Raw genomic sequence first — 25,118 nt, 5'->3', positions numbered from 1 at the left:
AGATTTTATTTATTTATTTGACAGAGAGAGAGAGACAGCGAGAAAGGGAATACAAGCAGGGGGGAGTGGTAGAGGGAGAAGCAGGCTTCCTGTTGAGCAGGGAGCCCAACACAGGGCTTGATCTCAGGACACCGAGATCACGACCTGAGCCAAAGGCAGATGCTTAACAGCTGAGCCCCCCAGGCGCCCCTAGAGTATTCTTGGTTGCAGATTTTCTCCATGTAGTTCTTTGAATATATCATGTCACTCCATTCTGGCCTGCAAAGTTTCTGCTGAAAAATCCCCTGATAGCCTTATGCAGTTTCCCTTGCCTGTAACTGTCTTCTTTGTCTCACTGCTTTTAATATTTTTTCTTTATCACTATGTTTTGCCATTTTAATTATAATATATTTTGGTGTGGATCTGTTTTTGTTGATTTTGATGGGAGTTCTCCTTGCCTCCTGGATGTGGATGTCTGTTTCCTTCCCCAGATTAGGGAAGTTTTCAGCTATTATTTCTTCAAATAAGTTTATGCCCCCCTTTTCTCTCTCTTCCTCTTGTGAGATTCATAGAATACAAATGTTCTTACATTTGTTGGAGTCACTGAATTCCCTAAGTCTGTTCTCGTTTTCCATTATTCTTTTTTCTCTCCTTTGTTCAGCTTGATTACTTTTCATTATTTTGTCTTCTAGGTCATTAATTCTTTCTGCTTCTTCCAGCCTGCTGTTCATTCCATCAAGTATGTTTCTCATATGTTTTTGTTTATGGAACCCTTTTGTCTGCTATGTTCTCTGTTAAGGGTCTCAGTCATGTCCTCTATTCTTTTCTCAAGTCCACTGAGTAACCTTATGACTGCTTTAAATACTCCCTCAAGCATGTTACTGATATCTGTTTCACTTATGTCTCCATCTGTGGTCTTTACCTGTTCTTTGATTTGGGATAAATTTCTCTGTCTTATTATTTTGTCTACATCTGTGTGCCTGTTTCTGTGTGTTAGGCAAGTCAGCCATGTCTCCTCTTCTTGAGGGTTATGGCTTTATGAAGAAGAGGTCCTGTAGTGTCCTGCAGTGCAATGTCCTCTCTTCCCCAGGGTCTGGCACCTCAGGGAGTATCTCCTGTGTATGTTGTGTGGGCTGCACTGTTGTGTCCTGGCTGCTTTATTTTTCAGGCCAGTCAACTTCAGAGGTTCTCTTTGTCTGCTGTGGGCAGTGTTTGGTCCCTGGCCTGAATGTGGAGTGTTTTAATTAGATGTGCTCTTGTCTGCTTGTGAAAGGACACTTGCCACCACTGTTGCTGGAAGAGGCCCTGCAGAACTCCCAAGCTGGGAGATGCAGTGTGGGCAGGGGATTGGGCCAGTCTTCTGGGTAGTGGGACTGAGACAGGTGTAACTAGGAAGTGCATTTTTTCTCGTGCGTGGTCGAGAGTGGGGCTTGGTGTAAGCAAGTTAGGTAGTGACGGTCCACTGGTTCCTGCAGGTGGCCCTATGCTTAAGTGAGGGGCGGGGAAGGCAAATGGTGCTGGAGAGTTCCTTTGTTCCTAGAATGGTCTCTCTGTGAATGATGCCTATTTGGGATGTGCTCTGAGATCAGCACACACCCTCCCCACTGTTCAGATCCCTGTTTCCACACTGTCTGAGGGTAGTCTGCCTGCCTTCTCTGTGAGAGCAGCTTAGCACTCTCTGGGCTCTATTCCAGCCAAGCCCACTGATTTTTAAAACAACGGGCTTTAACCCCGGCTGGTTGCAAGAACTCATGAAATTTCACTCCTCTCACTTTCCAAGCCGGTTGCTATGGGAATTTGTTTTCCTCCTGCACTCTCACTTGTGCTGGTCTGTCTCATCCATCTGTGCGACCACGGCTCCTTTCCTACCACTGCAGCCACTGTCCATTTCTCTCCTGAGTCCCGTCTCTGTGCTTCCTACCTCTTCATGTGGCCTCTTCTCTACCTTTGATTGTGATGTTTGTCCTACCAGTCTTCGGATAGATTTCTGGGGTATTTAGGATGATTTCATAACTAGTTATATTTATGGGATTAGGTGAGTCTAGAGTCCTCCTACTCTACTGCCATCTTTCCATCTTGAATTCTATCAAACATTTTTTTAAAAGTTAGTACCTGTCCTTTTTAAACTATTCCATAAAGTTGAAGAGGAATGAATGTGTTCATACTCTTCTGTGAGGCCTGCATTACCCTGACACCAAACCAGACAAAGACACTACAAAAACAAACAAACAAACAAATTACAAACCAGTACCTTTGATGCACATACAGCAAACTGAATTCAGCAATACATTATAAGAACCATTCACCACAATCAAGTAGGATTCATTCCAGGGAGATGAGAATGGTTCCACAGCTATGCTCCATTAACAAAAGAAATGATAATCGTATCAGTAGATGAAGAAAAATCATTTGACAAAATTCAGTATCCATTTATGATAAAAGTTCTAAACAAAGTGGGTATAGAAGAAATGTACCTCAACAGATTCAAGGCCACATATGACAAACCCACAGGTAATGTCATACTCAGTGGTGAAGAGGTGAAAGCTTTTTATCTAAGATCAAGAATAAGACAAGGATGTCTACTCTCATCACTTCTATTTAACATAGTGTTAGAAGTCATAGTCACAGCAATTAGGCAAGAAAAAGAAATAAAAGGCACCCAAATTAGAAAGGAAAAAGTAGAAGAATCACTATATGCAGATGACCTGATGCCATATCTAGAAAACTATAAAGACTCCAGCAAAAAAACTATTACAGCTAATGCGAGCACACCTCATCTTCTTGTGTGCTTTACTGCATTTCACAGATGCTGTCTTTCTTTGCAGACTGAAGGACTGTGGCAATCCTGTGTCAAGGAAGTCTTTTGGTGCCATCTTCCTAATGATATTTGCTCACTTTGTGTCTCTGTCATGTTTTGGAATTTTTGCAATATTTCAAAGGTGTTTATTATTACTGTATTTGAATTACTGCATTCTCACAATAAAACTTGAATGGATGAGGAGTTACTTTCTATGGATAAGCAAAGAAAAGAAAGTGGTTTCTTGAGGTGGAATCTACACTTGGTGAAGATGCCATGAAGACTGTTGAAATGACAACAAAGGATTTAGAATTTTATTTTATTTTTTATTTTTTAAAGATTTTATTTATTTATTTGACAGAGAGACAGATCACAAGTAGGCAGAGAGGCAGGCAGAGATAGGGAGGGAAGCAGGCTCCCTGCCGAGCAGCGCCCGATGTGGGACTCGATCCCAGGACCCTGTGATCATGACCTGAGCCGAAGGCAGAGGCTTTAACCCACTGAGCCACCCAGGCGCCCCAGGACTTAGAATTTTATATAAACTTAGTTGATAAGGCAGTGGCAGCATTTGAGAGGATTGATTCCGGTTTTGAAAGAAGGTTAGTGCTATCAAACAGCACTGCATGCTACAGAGAAATTTTTCCTGAAAGGAGGAGTCGGTGTGGCAAACTTCATTATCTTATTTTAAGAAAATGCCACAACCACCCCAATTTTCAGCACCATCACCCTGATCAGGCAGCAGCCATCATCATCAAGGCAAGACTGGAAGAATAATTTTGATTCACTGAAAGGTCAGATAATGGTTAGCATTTTTTAGAAATAAGGTATTTTATTTGAGAGAGCGAGTCGGTGGCAGGGGGGTTGGCACAGAGAGGGTGAGAGAGAATCTTAAGGCAGGCTCTGCACCCAGTGCAAAGTCCAGCTCAGGGCTCAATCTCATGACCCTGACCTGAGGTCATGACCAGAGCTGAAATCAAGAGACACTTAACTGACTGAGCCACTCACACACCCCAGAAATAAAATATTTTTAAGTTAAGGTATATATACTCCTTTTTAAAAAAATACATGAAAAATATATTGTTATTGCACACTGAACAGACTGTAGTGTAAACAATTGGAAAACCAAAAAATCTTTTGACTCACTTTATTGCAATACTCATTTATTGCAGTAGTCTGAAATAGCCCACAGTACCTCCAAGTTATGCCTGTAAGTGAGTTCAGTAAAGTTACAGGAGACAAAATTCACGTACATGACTCTTGCATTTCTGTACATTAATAATGAATTATCAGAAATTGAGAAAATGATCCCATATACAGGGGCACCTGGATGGCTCAGTGGGTTAAGCCTCTGCCTTCGGCTCTAGGTCATGATCTCAGGGTTCTGGGATCGAGCCCCACATCGGGCTCTCTGCTCGGCAGGGAGCCTGCTTCCTCCTCTCTCTCTCTCTGCCTGCCTCTCTGCCTACTGTGATCTCTAACTGTCAAATAAATAAATAAAGTCTTTAAAAAAAATGATCCCATATACAGTTGCATCAAGAAGAATGAAATACCTAGGAATAAATTTAACCAAGAAAGGGAAAGGCGTGTACTCTGAAAACTATGACATTGATAAAAGAAATTGACAATTAGAATAAATAGAAAGATATACCTTGTTTATGGATTGGAAGAATAAATATTGTTAAAATGTCTATGCTACCCAAAGCAATCTTACAGATTCGATGTAATCCTCATCAAAATACCAACAGCATTTTTCATAAAACTGGAACAAAGAGTCCTAAAATTTATGCAGAACCACAAAAGAACCTGATAGCCAAAAGACCCCAGAGAAGAAAGAACAAAGGTGGAGGTATCATGCTCTCTGATTTCAAACTATATTACAAAGCCATAGTAATCAGGGGTGCCCATGTGGCTCAATCAGTTAAGTGTCTGCCTTTGGCTCAGGTCATGATCTCGGGGTCCTGGGATGGAGCCCCATGTGGGGCTCCCTGCTTTGTGTGGAGCCCGCTTCTCCCTCTCCCTCTGACCCTTCTCCCTGCTTGTGCTCTCTCTCTCTGTCTTAAATAAATAAATAAAATCTTAAAAAAGCCATAGTTATAATAAAAAAAGAAGTATGGTACTGGCATGAAAACAGAGACAGGATCAATGGAATAGACTGGAAAGCCCAGAAATAAACCCATGCATATGTGGTCAATTCTATGACAAAGGAGGCAAGAATATACAGTGGTGGGGGGGGAATCACTTCAATAAATGGTGTTGGGAAAATTGGACAGCTCCATGCAAAAGAATTAAACTGGGCCATTATCTTACTAATATATAAAAATACATTCAAAATGGATCAAAGACTTGAAACCAAAAGCAACTAGAAGAAAACAGACCATAAGCTGTTTGATACTGATCTTAACAGTATTTTTTTGGACCACCCTTCTTAGGCAAAGGCAACAAAAACCAAAATAAACAAATGGGATTACATCAAACTACAGAGCTTTTGTACAGTAAAGGAAACCATCAAGAAAATGAAAAGCAACATTTTGGGAGACGATATTTATAAACCATATATCTGATAAGGGGTTACTATCTAAAATATATAAAGAACTTACACAAGTTAAAATAAAAAACACAACTTGATTAAATGGGCAGAGGACTTGAACAGACATTTATCCAAAGAAGACACCCAGATGCCAACAGACACATGAAAAGATGCTCAACATCACTCATCACCAGGAAACCACAAATCAAAGCCACAAGGAGATACCACCTCACACCTGTCAGGATGGCTAGAATAAAAAGGACAAGAAATAAGTGTTGGTGAGGATATGGAGAAAAGGGAAGCTTTGTGCACTGCTTGTGGGAAAAAATTGGTACAGCTACTATAGGAAACAGTATGGAGGTTCCTCAAAAAATTAAGAATCAGAACTGCCATATGTCCCAGCAATTCCATTTCTGGGTATTTCTCTAAAGAAAATGAAAACACCCATTTGAAGAGATACATGAACTCCTGTCGTCATTGCCATATTATTCACAATAGACAAGATATAGAAGTAACCTAAGTATCCATCAGTAGATGAATGGATAAAGGAGACGTGAGATACACACAGACACACACACACACACACAGACAGACACACACACACACAAATATTAGTCATAAAAAAGAGTGAAAGCTTGCAATTTGCAACGACATGGATGAACCTAGAGGATATTATGTTAAGTGAAGTAAGTCTGAGACAAATACCATATTATTTTACCTACATGTGAAGTCTAAAAACAAATGAACAAAAATGAAAAGAACAAATGAACAAAACAGAAACAGACTCATAGATAAAGGAAACAGGCAGTTGTTTACCAGAGAAGGGAGGGGCTGGGGGATGAGTGAAGTATGGGAGGGGATTAATAAGTACAGACTTCCCATTTTAAATAAATAAGTCATAGGGATGTTTAGTACAGTATAGGGAATATAGTCATAACATTTTAAGAATTGTGACAAGTGGCAACTATTCTTATCGTAGGGGCCATTTAATAACATATAAATATTGAATCAGTATGATCTGAAACTAACAGGATATTGTATGTCAGTTAAAAGAAAAACATAAAAGGGTCAATTCATCAAGATGACAGAACAGTTCTAAATATGAAGGTACCTAACAACGGAGCTTTAACAATGGATCTTCAACAATAGAGCTCCTTTCTTTTGAAAGGAGACATAGACAAACCTACAATTAGAGTTGGAGACCTCAACTCTCTTCTCTCAGCAATAGATAAACAAATCTATAAGTCAAAGAAGAAATCTCAAGGAAAATAGAAACATTTTGAAATGAACAAGAATGAAAATGCAACATATAAGAATTTGTGGAATGCAGCTGGTGCAGTAGAGGAAATCTTACAGCACTACATGGTTAGATGAGAAAAGAAGTCTCAATTCAATCATCCAAGCGTCCATCTTAAGAAATTTTTTTAAAAACTCAGGAAAAAATAAATCCAAAGCAAGCAGAATGAAAGGACTAAAAAGTAGAAATTCAAAATGGAAAAAACAACAGACAAAAACCAATGTAATAAAAAACTTGCTCTTTGAAGAAAATCTCTATTTATGATGAATCTCTGAGTACCTCTATCAGGAGTAAAAGAGATATCACCAGCGACCCTGCATAAAAGAATAATAATCAAGGAATCATAGTCATGGAATACTATGAACAAACCTACACATATGAATTTAACAACTTAGATGAAATGGGCTAATTCCACAAAAGCCACAACCTGCTAAAATTCATCCAGGATGGAACAGTTAACCTGAATGCTCCTGTACCAGTTAAAAAGATGGAATTTATAGTGAGAAAATCTCCCAAAAATTATTGTCCAGGTCTAAATGGTTTCACTGGTGATCTAGCCATTCCATTCCTAGGTACTCATCCAACAAAAATGAGAGCAGATGTCCATATGAGAACCTTCACAGGTGTTTGTAACAATTTGATGTGCAATAGCCCAGAATGCGAATCAGCCCACGTATCCATCAGCAGGTACAGATAATCATATTGTGGTTTATCCGTATAGCATAACAATATTCTGCAATAAAAAAGAAATGAACTGTTCACTACAGCATGGGTCATTTTCAAAATAGTTATTTTAAATGAAAGAAGCCAGACAGAAGTACATGTTGTACGGTCCTGTATGAAAGACTAGAAAACGGAGACTACAGGGATGGAAAGCAGATCAGTAGTTGTCTGGGAAGGAGGGTGTGGCAGGAAAGGGATGGAGGGATAGATTACAAACATTCACTAACAAACATTCATGAACCATGTTGACTGTGGTGATGATTTTGCTTACATATTAAAAAAAAAAACACGGGCCGCCTGAGTGGCTCAGTGGGTTAAGCCTCTGCCTTCGGCTCAGGTCATGATCTCAGGGTCCTGGGATCGAGCCCCGCATCGGGCTTTCTGCTCGGCAGGGAGCCTGCTTCTGCTGCTCTCTCTGCCTGCCTCTCTGCCTACTGGTGATCTCTCTCTCTGTCAAATAAATAAAAAATAAATCTTTAAAAAAAAAACACACACACACAAGAAATCCTAACTGAACAGAAATTGTAGAGCTAGAAGATACAGTAATTAAAACCAAGACCCACTGGATGGTTTGTACACCACTGGAGAGAGAATTACCAAATTAAAAGGTAACTCAAAAAGTATTCATTTATTTATTTATTAAAAGATTTTATTTATTTACTTATTTATTTATTTAGTTGTCAGAGAGAGAGAGAGTGCGCGCTCACAAGCAGGCAGAGTGGCAGGCAGAGGCAGAGAGAGAAGCAGGCTCCCCGCAGAGCAAGGAGTCTGATGCGGGACTTGATCCCAGGACTCTGGGATCATGACCTGAGTCGAAGGCAGCGTCTCAACCAACTGAGCCACCCAGGCGTCCCTGAAAAAGTTTTTAAAGTAGGGGCGCCTGGGTGGTTCAGTGGTTAAGCATCTGCCTTCGGCTCATGTCATGATCCCAGGGTCCTGGGATCAGCCCCATGTCAGACTCCTTTCTCAGTGGGAAGCTTGCTTCTTCCTCTCCCACTCCCCCTGCCTGTGTTTCCTTTCTCACTGTCTCTCTGTGTCAAATAAATAAAATCTTTAAAAAATATATTTAAAGTGAAAGGAGCTACAAGATACAGGGATTGCAGTGAGGTAGTTAAACATATGATATAATTCGTGCCCCAGAAAGGAAGAGAATGGGACAGAGTCAATTTTGAGGAAATAATGTGGAGAATTGCAAGGCATTAACCACTAAATTCAAGAAGTCCTTCAAATTAGGAGAAACAACTAAACGTATGTTATGGTGAAAGTTAGGAAAACCAGAGGCAAACAGAACTGAAAGAATGCTTGAGGAAGAAGCAGGTGCCTCTAAGGGCAACAGTGATTTGGATGGCTCCTGTCTCAGCAGATACAGGGATTGCCAGGAGACCGAGAAATGTTGGTACCCTCATGCGATAAAGGAAATAAGTGCCAGCTTTGACCCCCTACCTGGTAGCAGGATCCTACCTACAGGAAGACAGAATAGAGACTGAAGTTGTTCACTACCTTTACATCTCACCGGCAGAAATACTGGAGGGGATATTTTTAGGCAAAAGAACGGTGACCCCTGTTGGAACGTCAGAAATGCAGGAGGACATAAAAGTAATGGCATTACTTTTATATCCTCTAGGTTCATCCATGTCGTTGCAAATTGCAAACCAAATAAAGGCATTACAGATACACGGGCAGATCTAAGTGAACGCTGACTGTAGAAAAGCATAGTATCTTCCGAGAGTTGAGATATATCTGTTGTGTTAAAATACATGAAAATACAGGCGTACTTACTAGAGGAGAGAATTGTACTCACAGGGCTCCTGGGTTCTTGCATTGTCTGGGAAGAGCTAAAATCAAGAATGTGTATTGTCGGGCGCCTGGGTGGCTCAGTGGGTTAAGCCGCTGCCTTCGGCTCAGGTCATGATCTCAGGGTCCTGGGATCGAGTCCCGCATCGGGCTCTCTGCTCATCAGGGAGCCTGCTTCCCTCTCTCTCTGCCTGCCTCTCTGTCTACTTGTGATCTCTGTCTGTCAAATAAATAAAATCTTTAAAAAAAAAAAAAAAAAAAAGAATGTGTATTGTCTCTAGAATGCCCCTGTGGGAATTATAAAGTAGTAGATCACTCATACACTCGTGGTGGGGTATAGTAGGGAAGAATTCTTTTTTTTTTTTTTTTTTTAAGATTTTATTTATTTATTTGACAGAGATCACAAGTAGACAGAGAGAGGCAGGCAGAGAGAGAGGGAAGCAGGCTCCCTGCTGAGCAGAGAGCCCGATGCGGGACTCGATCCCAGGACCCTGAGATCATGACCCGAGCCGAAGGCAGAGGCCCAACCCACTGAGCCACCCAGGCGCCCCAGTAGGGAAGAATTCTTAACGAAAGACAAGGAAGGAGAGAAAAAGTAACATTGACCATGCACAACACATAGAAAATCATTAGTAAGGTGGTAGTTTTTACCCAAATAGATCAATAATTAAAATAAATGGACTAAATATCAAAGATTGCCCAGTGTGAAAAAAGAGAACAAACCAATAACAAACTAAGATCGAAGAATACAAAAAGTTAAATGTAAAGAAACGGGGAAAACACGGCGCGCGAATACTAAAGAAAGCTAGTAGAGATCTTTTTGTATCACACAAAATAGGCTTTAAGGCAAAGTCATAATGTAGAAGAGTTCAGCTCTCCAGGAAGACAGAATAATTCCATGTTCGTGTGTCTCTAATAACACAGCCTTAACATATATAAAGCAAAAACTAACGGAAGCAAATGAAGAAATAGATCTGGAATTGTTATGTGAGTTTTACAGCCTTTAGACCAGGACGACAAAAATCAGTAAGGATATAATGGATTTTAACAATAGAATTAGCATTGTTGGTCTATATGTAAAACAACCAATGGCTGGAGAGTACACATTTGTTTTTAAGTCCACGTAGAGTATTTTAAAATTAACTATATGAAGGACACAAAGCAAATCTCAATAAATTCCAAAGGATCAAAATCATTTAATGCATGTTTTCCAACTACATTTGGATATAAGCTGGAATTCAAAAACAAGAGATCCCTAAAAGGTCTCTCTATATTTTCCAGTTAAGAAGTGTGTGTGTGTGTGTGTGTGTGTGTGTATGAAATTCACTTATAAATATTCCATGAAGCAAAGAAGAAATTACAGTGGAAATCAAGAAAATACTCTGAATGGTAAGGACATGAAAATCATGCAAATGAGAATATTACATATCAAAACCTGGGCATGGAGCTAAAGCTATAATTTTGCAGAAATGCATATATTAGAAAGGAGGAAAGGCTAAAAATCAGTGTCTGATACAAAATGAAAAACCAAATAAAGAGGAAATACAACAGATAAGAGCACAGATTAATAAAATCTAAAACAAACATACAAAAGAGTGTTAACAAAGCTTGAAACTGGCTCTTTCAAATGTCTAATAAAATTGGTTGCCCCTGATGAGACTGACTGTGGAAAAGGCATACTCAGTCTCAGGAATGAGAAGGACGTCACTGCAGTCTAACATTGAGAAGAAGAGGAAAATACACTGTGTGTAATGCCAGCCAATACATTTCAAAACATGGATGATGTCCTGGAGAAATATAACTTACTTACATAAGAAGATACAGAAAATCTGAAAAGTGCTATAAATATTTCAAAAAACCTAAATGAGTTCACTAAAAACCCTCTCACACTTGTCCCTTGTGATGGCAAGATTGCTGGAAGAGTCAGGGTGTCGTCTTCTGGGGCCAAGTACAGGTTAGAAAAGAGAATTATTTCTGTTCAGGAAGATTCTGAAGTTCTGGACCAGAGCCCGAGTCCGCTCTGCAGGACCTGGAGTTGAACCTGTCTCTAGAACAGTTGTGCGGACAGGCGTCCAGATGCACGGTTCCATGCGTCTCGCTGCAGTCAGAACAGGGACAGCGGTTCTGCCACACAAGGGAGGGGCTGGATGCTGCACTGTCCCAGCCAATAGGTGTTCATCAGAATGAAGCAGAGGGATCCAGCCCAGTGTTGGGAAATGGATGACAGCTGTTGAAAAAAAGGGAAAGAACTTGTGAGCGTCAGGACAGGTCATTTGAAATTATATAGTCCTAGGAGAAAAAAGAACAGTGGCCAAAAAAAGTGAAGAAGGCCTGTGTGAATTACAGGGCACCATCAAGCAACTCCTGTTTACATTGGGGGAGTCCCAGAAGAAGAGAGAAAGAAAGGGCAGAAAGCTTATCTAAGAAATTCCCAAATCTAGGAAGAGAGGTGTACCTCCAGGCACACGAATCTTACAGGACCCCAGATAGATTCAACCAGAAGACGATTTCACCAAGACACATTAAACTGTCAAAAATCAAGACAGAGATAATTTTGAAAGCAGCAAGACTAGGGAAAAAAAAAAAAAACCCACTTCATTTCAAACAAGTGAATACCCACAAGGCTTTTAGCAGATTTTACAGCAGAAACCTTGCAGGCCAGGAGAGAATGGGATGAGAGAGTTCAGTGCTGAAAGTAAAAAACTGACAACTAAGAATATTGGTGAAGCTGTCTTTCAAGAATGAAGGAGAAATAAAGACTTTCTCAGACAAAAGCTGAGAGAGTTCAGCACCACTACACCTGCCTTACAAGAAATGCTAAAGAGAGCTCTTTAAGCTGAAGTGAAAGGATGCTAATTAGTAACATGAAAACACATGAAAGTGTAAAATGTACTGGTAAAAGTACACGGTCATTCAGAATATGATTGTTGTGTGTAAATCACTTAAATTTAGTATAAATGTTAAAAGACAGAAGTATTAAAAATAACTATAGTCACAATAATTTTAATGGATACAAAATATTAAAAGGATGTACATTGTGTTATCAAAACATAAAATGGGGGGAGTATAAGTGTAGAGTTTCAATATGCAATTGAAGTTATCAGCTTAAAATGGACTGTTATAACCATATTTTTTAATGTCAGATTCACTGTTATCACAAATAGCTCTAATATACAAGGTAAAGGAAACAAAGCATGCCACTACAAAAAGTCATCACATCACAAAGGAAGACAGAAGAGAGGAAGAAAGGAACTATAAAACATCCAGAAAACATCAAGATAGCAATAGTAAGTCCTTACTTATCAATAATTACTTTATATGTACATGGATTAAGTTCACAATTCAAAATATATAGACAGTATAGACTTAAATACCTCACTTTCAACAATGGATAGATCAAACGGAAAGTCAATAAGGAAATATTGACTGGAATGACATTTAAGAATAAATGGGCTTAACAGGCACATACACAGAACACCTCCTTTCTCCCTCAAACAGTAACAGAATACACATTCTTCTTAACAAACGTGGAAAATTCTCCAGGATATATCATTTGTTAGATCATGTAACTGGTCTTAGCAAATTTAAAAGGATTGAAATCACATGAATATCTTTTTTTTACTATCTGGTATGAAACTTTAGAAATCAGTGACAAGAGGGAAGCAGGAAAATGCACAAATACATGGAAACTAAACAACATACTTCTGAATAACAGCGGGTCAAAGAAGAAATCAAAAGGGAAATAATAAAATATCTTGAGGCAAATGAAAATTCCAAAACTTAAGGCATGCGGCAAAAGCAGTTTTAAGAGGAAAGTGTATAGCGATAAAAGTTGACATTAAGAAACCTAACTTCACACTTCCAAGAACCAGAAAAAGAAAAGCAAACTAAGCCCAAAGTTTGCAGAAGGAAGGAAACATAAAAGATAAGGGCGGAAATAAATGGGCCAGAAAAACAATACAACGTATACATGAAGAGCAAACTTTTTTGAAAAGGTAAAAAAAATTGACATACTTTTAGCTAGATTAAGAAAAAAAGGACTCAGAACTGAAAGAGGAGATGTCACAGCTGAATCCATGGGAATACAAAGAATCATGAGGGACTACCATGAACAGTTAGGCTAACGTATTGGATAACCTAGGAAGAATGGATAAATTTCTAGACTGATACAGCCCATGAAGACTGAATCATGAAGAAATAGAAAATCTGAATGGCTGTATAACTGTAAGGAGATTAAATCAGTAATTAGAAATCTCCCAACAAATAAAAGTCCAGACCACTGGTGACTTCTCCCAATTTTTTTTAAAGATTTTATTTATTTCGAGAAAAGGGAGAACATGAGTTGGAGGGGAGAGGGAGAAAGAGAATCTGCAGCAGACTCCATGCTGAGTGCAGAGAGCCCAATGCGGGGCTTGATTCCGCCACCCTGAGAGCAAAACCTGAGCTGAAATCAAGAGTCAGACTCTGGGGGCACCTGGGTGGCTCAGTCAGCTAAGCATCTGCCTTCAGCTCAGGTCTTGATCTCAGGGTCCTGGAATTGAGCCCCGCATCGGGCTCCCTGGTCAGCGGGGAATCTGCTTGTCCCCTCTACCACTTGTGCTCTCTCACTCTCTCAAATAAAATCTTAAAAAAAAAAAAAAAAAAAGAGATTGCATGTCTGGTCAGCTAATCTATGACAAAGGTGCCAAGTATACACAATGGGGAAAGGATAGTCTTTTCAGCAAATGGTTTTGGGCAACCTGGATGTCTGCATGCAGAAGAATGAAATTGGACCCTCATCTTCCACCACTTATAGAAATCAGCTCAAAATGGATTAAAGACCTGATATCATAAAACTCATAGAAGAAAACAGGAAAAAACTCATTGACAATGACTATGACACTAAAAACACAAGCAACAAGAGCAAAAATTATAACTGGGAGTACATCAAACTAAAAAGCTTTTGCCCAGCAAAAGAAATAAAATGAGAAGGCATCCTACAGAATGAGAAAATATCTGCAAACCATGTATCTGGTAAGGGGCTAATATCTAAGATATGTAAGGAACTCACACAACTCAAAAGCAAAAACAAAAGATGCCTCAAATAATCCAGTTTAAAATAGGTAAAGAATCTGAATAGGTACATTTCCAAGGAAGTCATGCAGATAGCCAACAGATACATGAAAAGGTGGTTAACCTCACTAATCATCAGGGAACTGCAAATCAAAACCACAATGAGATATTGCCTCACTCCTGTCAGGATGGCTATTTTCAAAAAGACAATAGATGACAATTGTTGGCAAGGACGTGAGGGGAAAGGGAGACCTCATATACTGCTGGTGGGAATACACACTGGTAAAGCCATTATAGAAAACTGTGTGGAGGTTACTCAAAAAATTAAAATTAGAACTGCCATATGATCCTGCAATCCCGCTTCTGGATATAGAGCTGAAGAAATGAAGTCACTATTTTGAAGAGATATCTGTACCCCTGTGTTCCTTGCAACATTATTCCCAATAGCCAAGATCTGAAAACAAGCTACGTGTTAACACTTGAATGAATAAAGAAAATATGGCAAATATATAGAGTGGAATACTATTCAGCCATAAAAACAAGGAGATCTTGCCATTTGTGACAACATGAATAAACATGGAAGTCATCAGGCTGAGTGAAATAAGCCAGAAGGAGAAAAACAAATACCGTATGACGTCTAGGTTGGTGGGGGGAGTTCATCGAGTCAGAGAGGGGAATGAGGGCTGCCAGAGGTGCATATTAAAGAAACATGTGATCATCTCAGTAGATGGAAGAAAGCATTTCATAAGATTCAAAGTCTATCAATGCCTCTGAATAAGAAGAAGATAGGTTAAAAGTGAACTAGTTAAATTTGATTAAGAATGTCTATTTAAAAAGCAACAGCAAGTATCTAATAGTGGTGTGTTGAATGCTTTCCTTTTGAGATGGAGAGCAGCAGATTATCACTTATCACCACTTATTTTTTGTACCCTCCTGGAGGTCTTAGTGCAATGTTGTGGGGTAAGACATCAGGAAAGATAGAAGGAGAAGCATGGAGTGAGGGTGAGGAAGAGGAGAAAGGGAAAAAGAAATAGAGAAAGAAAAGCAGCAGGACTGAAGAAGTGTGCCCCATATGGTAAAATCTGAATTTCCGCAGATGGGAGCCAGTGTCATCGTCTTTGCTCCTCCAGGTGAGTTCAATCTGCAGTCAAGTTTAAGAGCCAGTTCGCTGTCCACTTTTTGTAAATATTTTTGGAGGTGTTATAGTAATGGCACAGTAGCTTTATTTTTCATCTGAAGAACATTCATTCACCTCACAACAAGGTGTTTTGAAGTAAATTTTGGCTTAAGTTGGTACCAATTTAAGGTAGGTTCCCATAATAGATGCTCAGAGCTGAATGATTATTCTGATTTTTCAATGTAATTCCATATTGGTGTTTCATAAAAGGTGATGTTTCTTTTAACATTATTACTTTTTATTAAACATTTGAACAGAATAAGATAATGATCTTTGATGAAGAAGCCCTTGCTATAACATTATTGTTTGGGGCCAAATTATAATTCTTTCTGAAGAATATGTTTGCTAAAATGTTTCCCATTTTGAGGTAGAAATTAATGTGTAGTAATGTTTGTGGTAATAATATATATATTTTTTACCTCTGTTTAATGGCCCTTAAATGATTATTTTTAAAAAGCTGTCAAGATTTGAAAGAAAATAAATTATCATTATTTGTTGGCAAAGTGACTATATGGCACATAATGTGGAAATTAAAACTTAGAAATTATTAAAATTAAGGGAGTTTATTTAGTGAGGTAGCTAAATGTTATTTTTCTATACCAGCAATAATTATAAAATTTAGAAAAATTCCATTTGTACTAACAAAATAATACCAAACATCAAATAGAGATGGTTCTAAAAAATATAAGTCCTTTATACTCCAAACCTTTAAACATTAAAACTTAAAAAGAAATGAATGAGAAGATACATACCATGTTCATGGATTGGAAGACTCAATATTGTAAGCACATTACTTTTCCTCACACGGACTTATAGATTCCGTGTGGTCCTAGCTAAAATTGTAACAGTATTTTATGGGCATTGACAAGCTGATTATATCGTATTTATGGAAACGCAAAGGCCAGGAAAAGGCAAGAGACTCTCTTAGAGGAAGGAAGTGGTTCTATCAAGTGTCAAGACTAATTATGTAAACTCACAGACATGGAAACACTGTGGCACTGGAGCAGGAGTACATTGAGCTACGGAGTAAAAGCATCTAGAGCTGTGCCCACATCTTGACTGACAAGAGCTCTCAGACTGCAGAGCTGTGAGGACAGGATGGTCTTTGAAACGAAGAGGGAGTTGGGGGCACCTGGGTGGCTCAGTTGGATAAGGTTGTGAGCTCAGGGTCTCGAGATCCAGCCCCAAGGTGGGCTTTGCGCTCAGTGGGAGTCTGCTAGTCTCTCCTCTGCCCCCCCACCCTCGCTCATGCACTCTCTCTCCCTCTCTCTCTATAATAACATCTTTAAAAACAGAAAGAGTTGGGACAATGGGCTCTCCACACTGGGAGAATAATCCTTGCTTCTAACCTCTTGTTGTAAAACTCGTTACTAGTGGATTGTGAATCTCAATGTAAAAGTGACACAGGAGAACATCTTCACGAAAAGTGCTGAAGGAGAGACGGGCTAAAAGTTGGTTAAATTTGATTACGTTAAGATTAGTAAGTACTGTTCACTAAAAGACTACTAATTGGGCAAACAGGCAAATTGCAGCATGAGAGAAGATATTTATAGTATGTTCTTATCCAGCACACATGAAGAACTCTAGCCAATCAAAAGGGAAAGGACAGCTCTATAGAAAAACAGGCAAGGGACGTGGACAGGTGTGGTGTGAAAGCATGTGTCCAGATCAGCCCAAGACATGCTCAGTTTAATTTGTTCCCAGGGGACATGCGAATGAAAGGCAGAGATATCACCGTGCGCCTGTCGGGAGGGCTAATGTAACAAACACAAAGATAAATATTGGTGAGAATACAGAGAAAGGGGAGCCCTCCTGTGCTGTTGGCAGGAATACAAATTGGTGCGGCCACTCTGGAGAATGGAATGGAGGTTCCTCAGAAAGTTAAAAAGAGCTCCCATATGATGCAGTCATCCTGCCAGCTGCATGGCCACAGGACGCGGGAGGTCAGTGGCTCTGGGACACCTGCACCACCATGTTCCCCGAAGCACTATTCACAATGGCCCAGATATGGAAACAGCCTCAGTGTTCCGTGGATGGATGAATGAAACGTGGCATCTGCTTACAAGGACATCGTATTATCCTTGAAAAAGAAAATCCTGCCGTTTGGGAACAACATGGATGAGCCTCAGGGATGTTATGTCAAGTGAGATCAGTCAGTCACCAAAAGACGGACACTGCACAGTTCTGCGACGCTGACCAGGGTCCCCGAGAGTTCTGGAACCTGGGAGCAGAGCGGGAGGGCGCGGGGGAGGGTGGGGGGCGTTCAAGGGATGAAGTTTCACTTGTGCAGGATGGAGGAGCCTGCGTGTTGTTGAGCTGCGGACACCAGGACCGAACTAACAGTTTTGCCAGGAGGGTTGACCTCGCACGGAGTGTTCCCACCACAGTAAACAACAGCTTCACACTAGGTGTGATCCACTCCCAGGGGAGCGTGCGGAAGGTGGGGGCACAGAGGCTGCTCCGGGAGGGGCACGGGCACCGTCCTGCGCGCTGCAGCCCCTCTCACCGAGCAGCCCCGTCCGGGCTGGATGCCCAGCAGAGGTGCCCAGGCAGACGCACACGCGTGTGTCAGTCGTTCCCAGACCGGCAGCAAGTGGTGCATATCCGCACCTCCGCAGCTCAGGTGTCGCCGAGTGAAACTCTGCAGACGCGCCACGGGCCGCATTCCCCGGATGCGAGGGCGGGAGAGAGAAGCCAGACGGGAAGGAGTGAGCAGGAGCCGTTGACGCGGCGTTCAAACAGGCGGGACTGAGCTCCGGTGTTTAGAGCGGGTGCTTACAGGGCGGTGCCGTGAAGAAAACCAGATGCGGAGTTTTGTGACCTGCACGGGGCGGGGTCACGGGAGTCCAGGGCACGGGATCCTAGGGGCGCTCTCCCTTCCCACTTGATCTTTGTAAGCTTTTCGTTTTTGTTGTGTGCAGTGTCAAGTGAAGTCGGTTCAAAGGACAAGTTGGTCCAGGAAACAGGACATCCAGCGACCTCCGGGTGTTCCCAGGCCCAGGGGTTCCTGGGCGGGAGGCCGAGGACCCACGTTCTATCGCCTGGTTCCCAGGGCTCCCCCCCGAAGGACCCCATCCCGGCCCCTAGCAGGGCGCTGGTGTGGCTGCTTCTGACCTCATTGAAACCTGTCCATGGGAAGTTCATGCTCTGGGGCAGGGGAGAGTGTGGGCCTCACCGCATAGGTATCTTCCTTTTTTAAGTTCATTTGGTGACACTGTGGGGTGGGCCCTTGGAAAGGATCACAGCCGTGATTCATGTAGCTTCCCTAGCAGGTGGGGGCTTGGAGAGGCAGGTTATGCCTGACGGCTGAGGGCTGCAGGGCAAGGGAAGGGGGTGGGCACGCCCGTGGCGCTGAGGGGACAGTGTTGGGGTGGAGGCCTGGAGAGAGAAGCCAGGCTGCTGCAGGACCTTGAAGGCACCTCCGGCAGGGGCCAGCCCACGCGTGAAGTTGGTGCACTGGACAAGGATGAAAGACTGGTGTGTGGGGCCTGCAGCTCATAGAAGGCCTCTCTCAGGACCATGGGAGGCAGGTACAGAGGCGTTTCTCCTATTTCTTCTAGATCCAGCGCCCTGTAAAGACCAGCTGTCCTTAAAGGAAAAATCCAGCTTCCCAGCCAGTCCGCAGCCTCTGAGCCAAGCAGGCCCCAGGGACACCCCTGGTAGTGCCCCAGCCCCTTTGGTGCCATCCTCCCCTCCTGTGACTGCTCTGCCCCAGGATGCAGCTGCACCGGCTGCCAGCCCCAAGCCAGAGCCAGTAATGGGGCCTGCCGTGCAGGCGGGGGGCCCAGGGACCTCTCAGGGGATGGCCAGTGAGCGCGAGACCCCCCAGCCACTGGCAGAGACTCAAGACACCCAGCTTGCTGCACAGCCTCTGGGTGCAGGCGGAGGGCCTTCTGCCCCACCTCTGGAGGCCCCCCGTTACCCCACGGCTTTGGGAGAGCCCACCTCAGCCAAGGAAGCCGCTGCCCAGGGTGAGCCCTTGCGGGCTCTGGCCCCGGCACCCAGCGCCCCCAGTGCCCCCATTGGGACCCCTCAGCCTGCCCTGGGCCAGCCCCTACCCCCACTTCCCCCTGTGGTGGGGGCCATCAGCTTGGCCACCCCCCAGCTCCCTAGCCCCCCACTGGGGCCCACTGTGCCCCCCCAGCCACCCTCGGCCTTGGAGTCAGATGGGGAGGGGCCGCCCCCTAGGGTGGGCTTTGTGGACAGTACCATCAAGAGCCTGGACGAGAAGCTTCGAACCCTGCTCTACCAGGAGCACATGCCCATCTCCTCAGCCTCAGCTGGGACCCCCGTGGAGCCGGGGGACCGAGACTTGACCCTGGAGCCCCAGCCTGTGGTGAGTCCTGGTCTCACCAGGGTGGCGGGCTCCCAAGGCACGCAGCTGCCTCTTGTGGCCCTGACTGTCCTCTTCTCTGAGGCAGACTCTGGCTGTGTTGCCAGAGTGGCCCATTTGGGGAACTGGGATGTGTGCGCAGGTTGGGGGACCTGGCTTAGATGGGCTCTGCTTGGGGTGGCCTGGGGGAGGGGTCCAGCTCTCATGGGTGAGATCCGCCGGTTAGCTATGGAGGTCAGCAGGCGAGACTTTTGACTCTTCCTGTTTCTTCCTGCAGCCAGGCAAGTCAGAACCGGCTCCTGAGCCGGCGGCTGCGCCAGAGCAGGCTGGGTCCTCACCGATGACAGGTAATGAGCCCCAGGTCCCTCGTCAGAACCCCAGTGCCCATGAGGTGCCTTCCTTGCTCCGGACCATGCCGCATCTCTATCCCTCACCCCCATAGCGCCTTGGGTGGGGCTCAGACATAGCAGCGGCTGTCGTGAGGTGTTAGTTAAAGCCCCCTGTGTTCTAACAAACCGTGACATGCTCATGCCCCAAGGTGAGAATGTTCTCCATGGAAACAGGTAAAAGCCCAGATGGCTGGGCGTCAGGGTAAGAGCAGCTGCCGGCTCCCGTGCTCTCGACGCGCTCTGGCACGTGTTCCCTAGCCCCGTGATCCTTGAGAAGGTTACAGGGTGTTGAAGGTCATTTTGGCAGAGCGCAGGCTGGGGCCAGGGGCTTCCAGCAGGTCCATGGAAATGGCCAGGCTGGGGCCATCGAGTTTCTGGATCCGGGCTTCCTCTGAGGGTCCTGGGGTGCCTCTCTGTGGGAACACCTGTGTCTCAGCCCAAGGGCGCTGGTTTGATCTTCCAAGGTGTGGGGTTTCTTCCTGGCCTGGAATTCCTCCAGAGATTGGGAAGACAGGGATCTAGCTGACCTTGTAAGAGGCCTCTGGGTATGCGTCCATGGCAGGTGACGCCCCAGTTCACAGAGTGAGGGGAGCAGGCTGCTGGATCTGGTTGGACCTCTGGACACTGCATTCTTGGGTGTCACGCTGTAGAGAGAGGGGGACAGCCGGCAGTGGGGTCAGAAACTAGCATGTGCCATTTCCCTGGGAAAGTGAGAGTCAGGTGGTAAAGCAGGAATGTGCTGGATGGTATGAGGAGTGCCTGCTCCATCTTCTGACTTCCTTGCACAAGAAACTCACTCTGAGCCCTTCCCGTAGCATCGGGGACATCACTGTAGCCAGTCCCAAACCCTCTCCCCTGGAGCGTCTGGCTGAGGGGGCAACTCTAAGGAAACAGATTCTAGCTTGGGAAAGGTAAACATTTCTGGAGGTCAGAGCTGTCCAGAAAGAGAGGGAGTGTAGTTGACCGTGAACTCCGTGCCTGGAGCTGTGCAAAGACAGGCTGCATGGTTCCCGCTGCAGGGATGTGAGAACGGGTGTCAGGCACTGTCCGTGGGTGAGTGGTGTGTGACACTTGGGTCTGGGTATCCCCAGGTCTGTGCAGGGACAGTCCCCCAAACCTTGCCAGAGGCTGTCCCCCCACCCCTGCTACAAGCATGTCAGTCTGGCTACGGACTGGCACACAGCCCCTGCCTGCCTGAGGCTTTCCTTTACTGTGTGCAGGTCTCCACACAGGCCAGTCCCCCCAGCACAGCAGCTCCTTCTGCCCGTCACTCAGCAGCCCTGGGAAAGGTGGTCAGAAATCCCACGCCGTGTCTACCCCGTAGATGGGGAGACAGCCTCAGAGGACACGGTCCTTCCCCAGACACTGGCGCTCTTGACGCAGGGCCTCCTGAGACCTTTCGTCATCGGAGATGTAGAGATAACCTGTGACACAGGCCCACGCTGTCGGATTAGAAGGGACAGGTGGGACAGGTGATGGTCAGCAGGGGTGTAGAGGGCGTGGCTGTACCCAAGGTTCTCGAGCAGGTGCCTCCGGGGACCCAAGTGGTGTTAGGCTGAACCCTCCTTTCCCCGAGTTATTGGAGGTCTCCTAAGAAGAAACACTGGTAGGACATCCTGGAATGTTCTGAGTTCTCCCGGTTGCCGAGCACACACACTGTAGGCCCCCTTCCTCTCACCGATCTGGTTCAGCTTGAGGGTGCCTGCTCCTGTCCTTGCCCTCTACACCAGCCTGAGTAATGACTTTGACATTCCTACAGCAGAATCTTCTTTGAGCCAAGTGACAGCCTCAGGCTTGCCCACAGCACCAGGTGCCCCCCAGGTAAGGAGTGTTCTCTGAGGCGCCCGCTGGTCGGTGGGGTTTCCGCCCTGCTGCTGTGTGCTGAGAACCTGCCCTTTCCACGCATTCTCAAGGATGTCCCTGCTTCTGCCTTCTCTGCACATCGGGAGCCCACAGACCACAGCAGTGGGGTCCCCAGGGAATCCTCAGCTCAGCCCACAACAAGCTGCCTGGGGACACTGACGGAACACAGCCAGGCCAGCCACCCCCAGATGCAGGGCGCTGTGGCCTCAGAGTCCCCCCAGAAGCGTCTGGGACAGCAGGACGGCAGCTCACCAGCCAAAACTGTGGGCCGGTTCTCGGTGGTCAGCACGCAGGACGAGTGGACCCTGGGCTCCCCCCACAGCCTGCGGTACTCAGCGCCCCCGGATGTGTACCTGGAGGAGGCCCCCCACAGCCCCGACGTGAAGCTGGCTGTGCGGCGGGTGCAGACGGCCTCATCTATCGAGGTCGGTGCGGGCGAGCCGGTGTCCAGCGACTCTGGGGACGAGTGTCCGCACAGGAGGCCCCCCATGCAGAAGCATGCCTCCCTGCCCAGCAGTGGTGGTGGTGTGGCCAGCGACTTGGTGAAGAAGGCCACCGCCTTCCTGCACAGGTCCTCGCGGGCTGGCTCCCCAGGTCCGGAGACGCCCAGCAGGGTGGGTGTGAAGGTGCCCACCATCAGTGTGACCTCCTTCCACTCTCAGTCGTCCTACATCAGCAGCGACAATGACTCGGAGATCGAGGATGCGGACATCAGGAAGGAGCTGCAGAGTCTTCGGGAGAAGTAGGTCCTGAGATGAAGGCACCGGGGGCGGCTCAGGGAAGAATTGTCCACAGCTGAAGCTGGGGGTCCCACCGTGTCCACCTGGGGCTGCCTGTGCTGGGGACAGGGCAGAGGCAGCAGCCCTGCAGCAGGTTGATCTGGTCCCTGGTCTCCTTTGGTGACCCTCACTGGGCTGGCACTTTTCCCTAGCAAGTGTGACTTGCCCCACTGTGTTGGAGACATTGCACAGAAGTGCCATTATTCCTTTTGCCCGCCACCACCCATGCCCAGTTCCGCCTCACCCTCCCCTCCTCCCACCTGCCCCGGCCCTGACTCCCCTGCCCCCACTCCCCTGCCCCCTCTCAGCCTCGCACCCCCCGCAACTTCACCTCCCCTCTCCCCATCCACACCAGCCCCAGTGCCCTGCCCTCCCTCCCAACTGCCCCAGCCCCTATGTCAGGACCAGGCACTTGTAGCCCCTCCTCCTGGTGCCCTGTGCAGCCCAGAGCTGAGCACTGGCCCGGGGCAGCCACTGGACTCGGAGGCAGTCAGGGAGGTGCTCGGTCCGAGGATAGATGTCCTTGCGGGGCTCATCTGTTTGCTCTCACTCTGGGGTGGTGGTCGCTCTGGGAGCCTGTGGTCCATAGGAACAAGGGGGAGCCAAGAGGGGACCTGTGGAAGGGCTGGAGGAGGGTCTGGGGGAAGCTGCTGTGGGTTCTGAGGAGGCAGAGCCTGGAGGTGGGGGCAGGGTGAGTTCCAGAGTTGCATCAAAGGGAGAGTTTTGGGGTCTGAGGAAGGGGGATATTAAGTGAGAAGTCTAGGCTCTTGCCTGGTAGGGGGCCATGGATCCCAGTGGAAAAGGGAAACCATTTAGGAGGGGGACAAGAAGTTGATGGCACCCAATAGAAGGGAGCCTTGCTTGCTCAGACCCGGTGGGCACCATGGGGGACACTGGTGCCGGGCCACAGGGTGGGGGGCATTGGGGTTCGTAGAGCCCAGGAGGCCTACACTTTGAGATGCCTACCGCAGCCCCGGGACGGGAGCCTCAAGAGTAGGGGTCTCCCCTAGGTCCTTCTGAGTCAGATGCTCCAGGTAACCTTTCCTCTTCCTCCCCCTTGGCAATTTTACTTCAAAATATCACCCCATCAGAAGCTGATCTGATGCAACAGGCAGTTCGCTGCTTGGAATAATTTTCCTCAAGTCCTGTAGGCATTGGAGATAAAAGAGATGAAACCAGAATTTGCTTTGTGGTCCAGCCACGAGCAACCCGTTTCCCAACCATGCCCCGAGAAGATGGGCCACGGGTGTGGCTGAGGGGCTGAGCCTCCTGGCCAGGGCAGTCACGTCTGAGGGGCTGGCATCACCCAGGGTTTTTAGGCGGGCACTCGAGCACAGTGGCTGTGAGATGGGCCAGCGGGTCCCCAAAGGAAGGTCCCTTCTCTAGCTTCTAGAAACTTCCCTCGCCCACAGTAATTGCACCTGCGTCTTCATGGCCGCTTCGCACCTGCGTATCCCCGGGTGGTGCTGCCTGTGCCGGGAGCCCCCCGGGCAGGTAGCACCAGGAACCCCAGGTCCCTGGCTGGTGACTGCTCATGTGGGCATCCCCTCGTCTGCCATGCCCTGTGTCACTGCCATGCCAAGTGTCAGAGGAAGTGACACTTCTTTGCTGGAAGGGCTGAGGCAGCCTCCCAGTTCTGGCAGTTTTTCTCTTCCCCGGGGGTTTAGGTATAGGGTGTGTGTCATGAGCACAGACGTGAGCTTGTTCGTACCCCCCTCCCCAACCACTGAAAGTGGCAGCAGCATGAGAACTTGAATATCCTGAGGCTCTCCCTCGTGCCCTTCCTGTTGCTGGGTGTGTGTGTGCAGGAGAGGCCCCCCCCCCAGTGGGGCCCTCTTGCTTCCAATGAAGGCTGAGAGTCTTCAAAGCACCTGCCGCTGCTGAGCGGGCCCTGTGGCTGCGCCCCCCACCCCTCACGCCCTTCCCGCCTGCCGACGGCTCTCGCGGACACCCTCAGAGATGTAAGTGACCAGGATGCCCACCGCCCGCCCTCCCCTCCTGCAGGCACCTGAAGGAGATCTCGGAGCTGCAGAGCCAGCAGAAGCAGGAGATCGAGGCCCTGTACCGCCGCCTGGGCAAGCCGCTGCCCCCCAACCTGGGCCTGTTCCACACAGCGCCCCCGGCTGGCCGCAGGAGGAAGAGCAAGAGCAAGCTGAAGGCGGGCAAGCTGCTCAACCCGCTGGTGCAGCAGCTCAAGGTCGTGGCCTCCAGCACAGGTCGGTGCCCTCCTGGCTGCCAGCAGGCCTGGCCGGACCAGAGCCCGGCGGGTGGGAGGCGGGCACCCAGCCCTGGGAGAGCGCTGCTTGGCTCCCCTTTCATGGGAGCAGGGAAGCCTTGGCAGGCGTGCAGGTGAGGCGGCCGCTGGGAGCAGGCAGGCCTGCTTGGAGCTCTCAGCGGCCTCTGGGCAG

General features: G+C 46.4%; 1 protein-coding gene across 9 annotated transcripts in view; it reads left to right on the top strand.

Moving 5' to 3' along the window:
- The window catches only part of WNK2 (WNK lysine deficient protein kinase 2), a 113,015-nt gene that overhangs the window by 64,179 nt on the left and 23,718 nt on the right, over positions 1-25,118 (top strand). For 8 of the 9 annotated variants that reach the window (XM_032866442.1, XM_032866446.1, XM_032866443.1 and 5 more), the window contains exons 20-24: positions 18,907-19,682; positions 19,957-20,026; positions 21,828-21,889; positions 21,982-22,673; positions 24,715-24,926. In XM_032866442.1, the coding sequence (XP_032722333.1) occupies positions 18,907-19,682; positions 19,957-20,026; positions 21,828-21,889; positions 21,982-22,673; positions 24,715-24,926 (1,812 nt within the window). The remainder of the gene's footprint in view (positions 1-18,906; positions 19,683-19,956; positions 20,027-21,827; positions 21,890-21,981; positions 22,674-24,714; positions 24,927-25,118) is intronic. The other variant, XM_032866439.1, reaches the window with a different exon arrangement.

This window comes from Lontra canadensis, unplaced genomic scaffold, assembly GCF_010015895.1.
Source record: "Lontra canadensis isolate GAN:19392208 unplaced genomic scaffold, GSC_riverotter_1.0 scaffold31, whole genome shotgun sequence".
Classification (NCBI taxonomy): domain Eukaryota; kingdom Metazoa; phylum Chordata; class Mammalia; order Carnivora; family Mustelidae; genus Lontra; species Lontra canadensis.
Note: the sequence above shows the minus strand (reverse complement) of the source record. Positions and strands in the feature narration are given on the sequence as shown.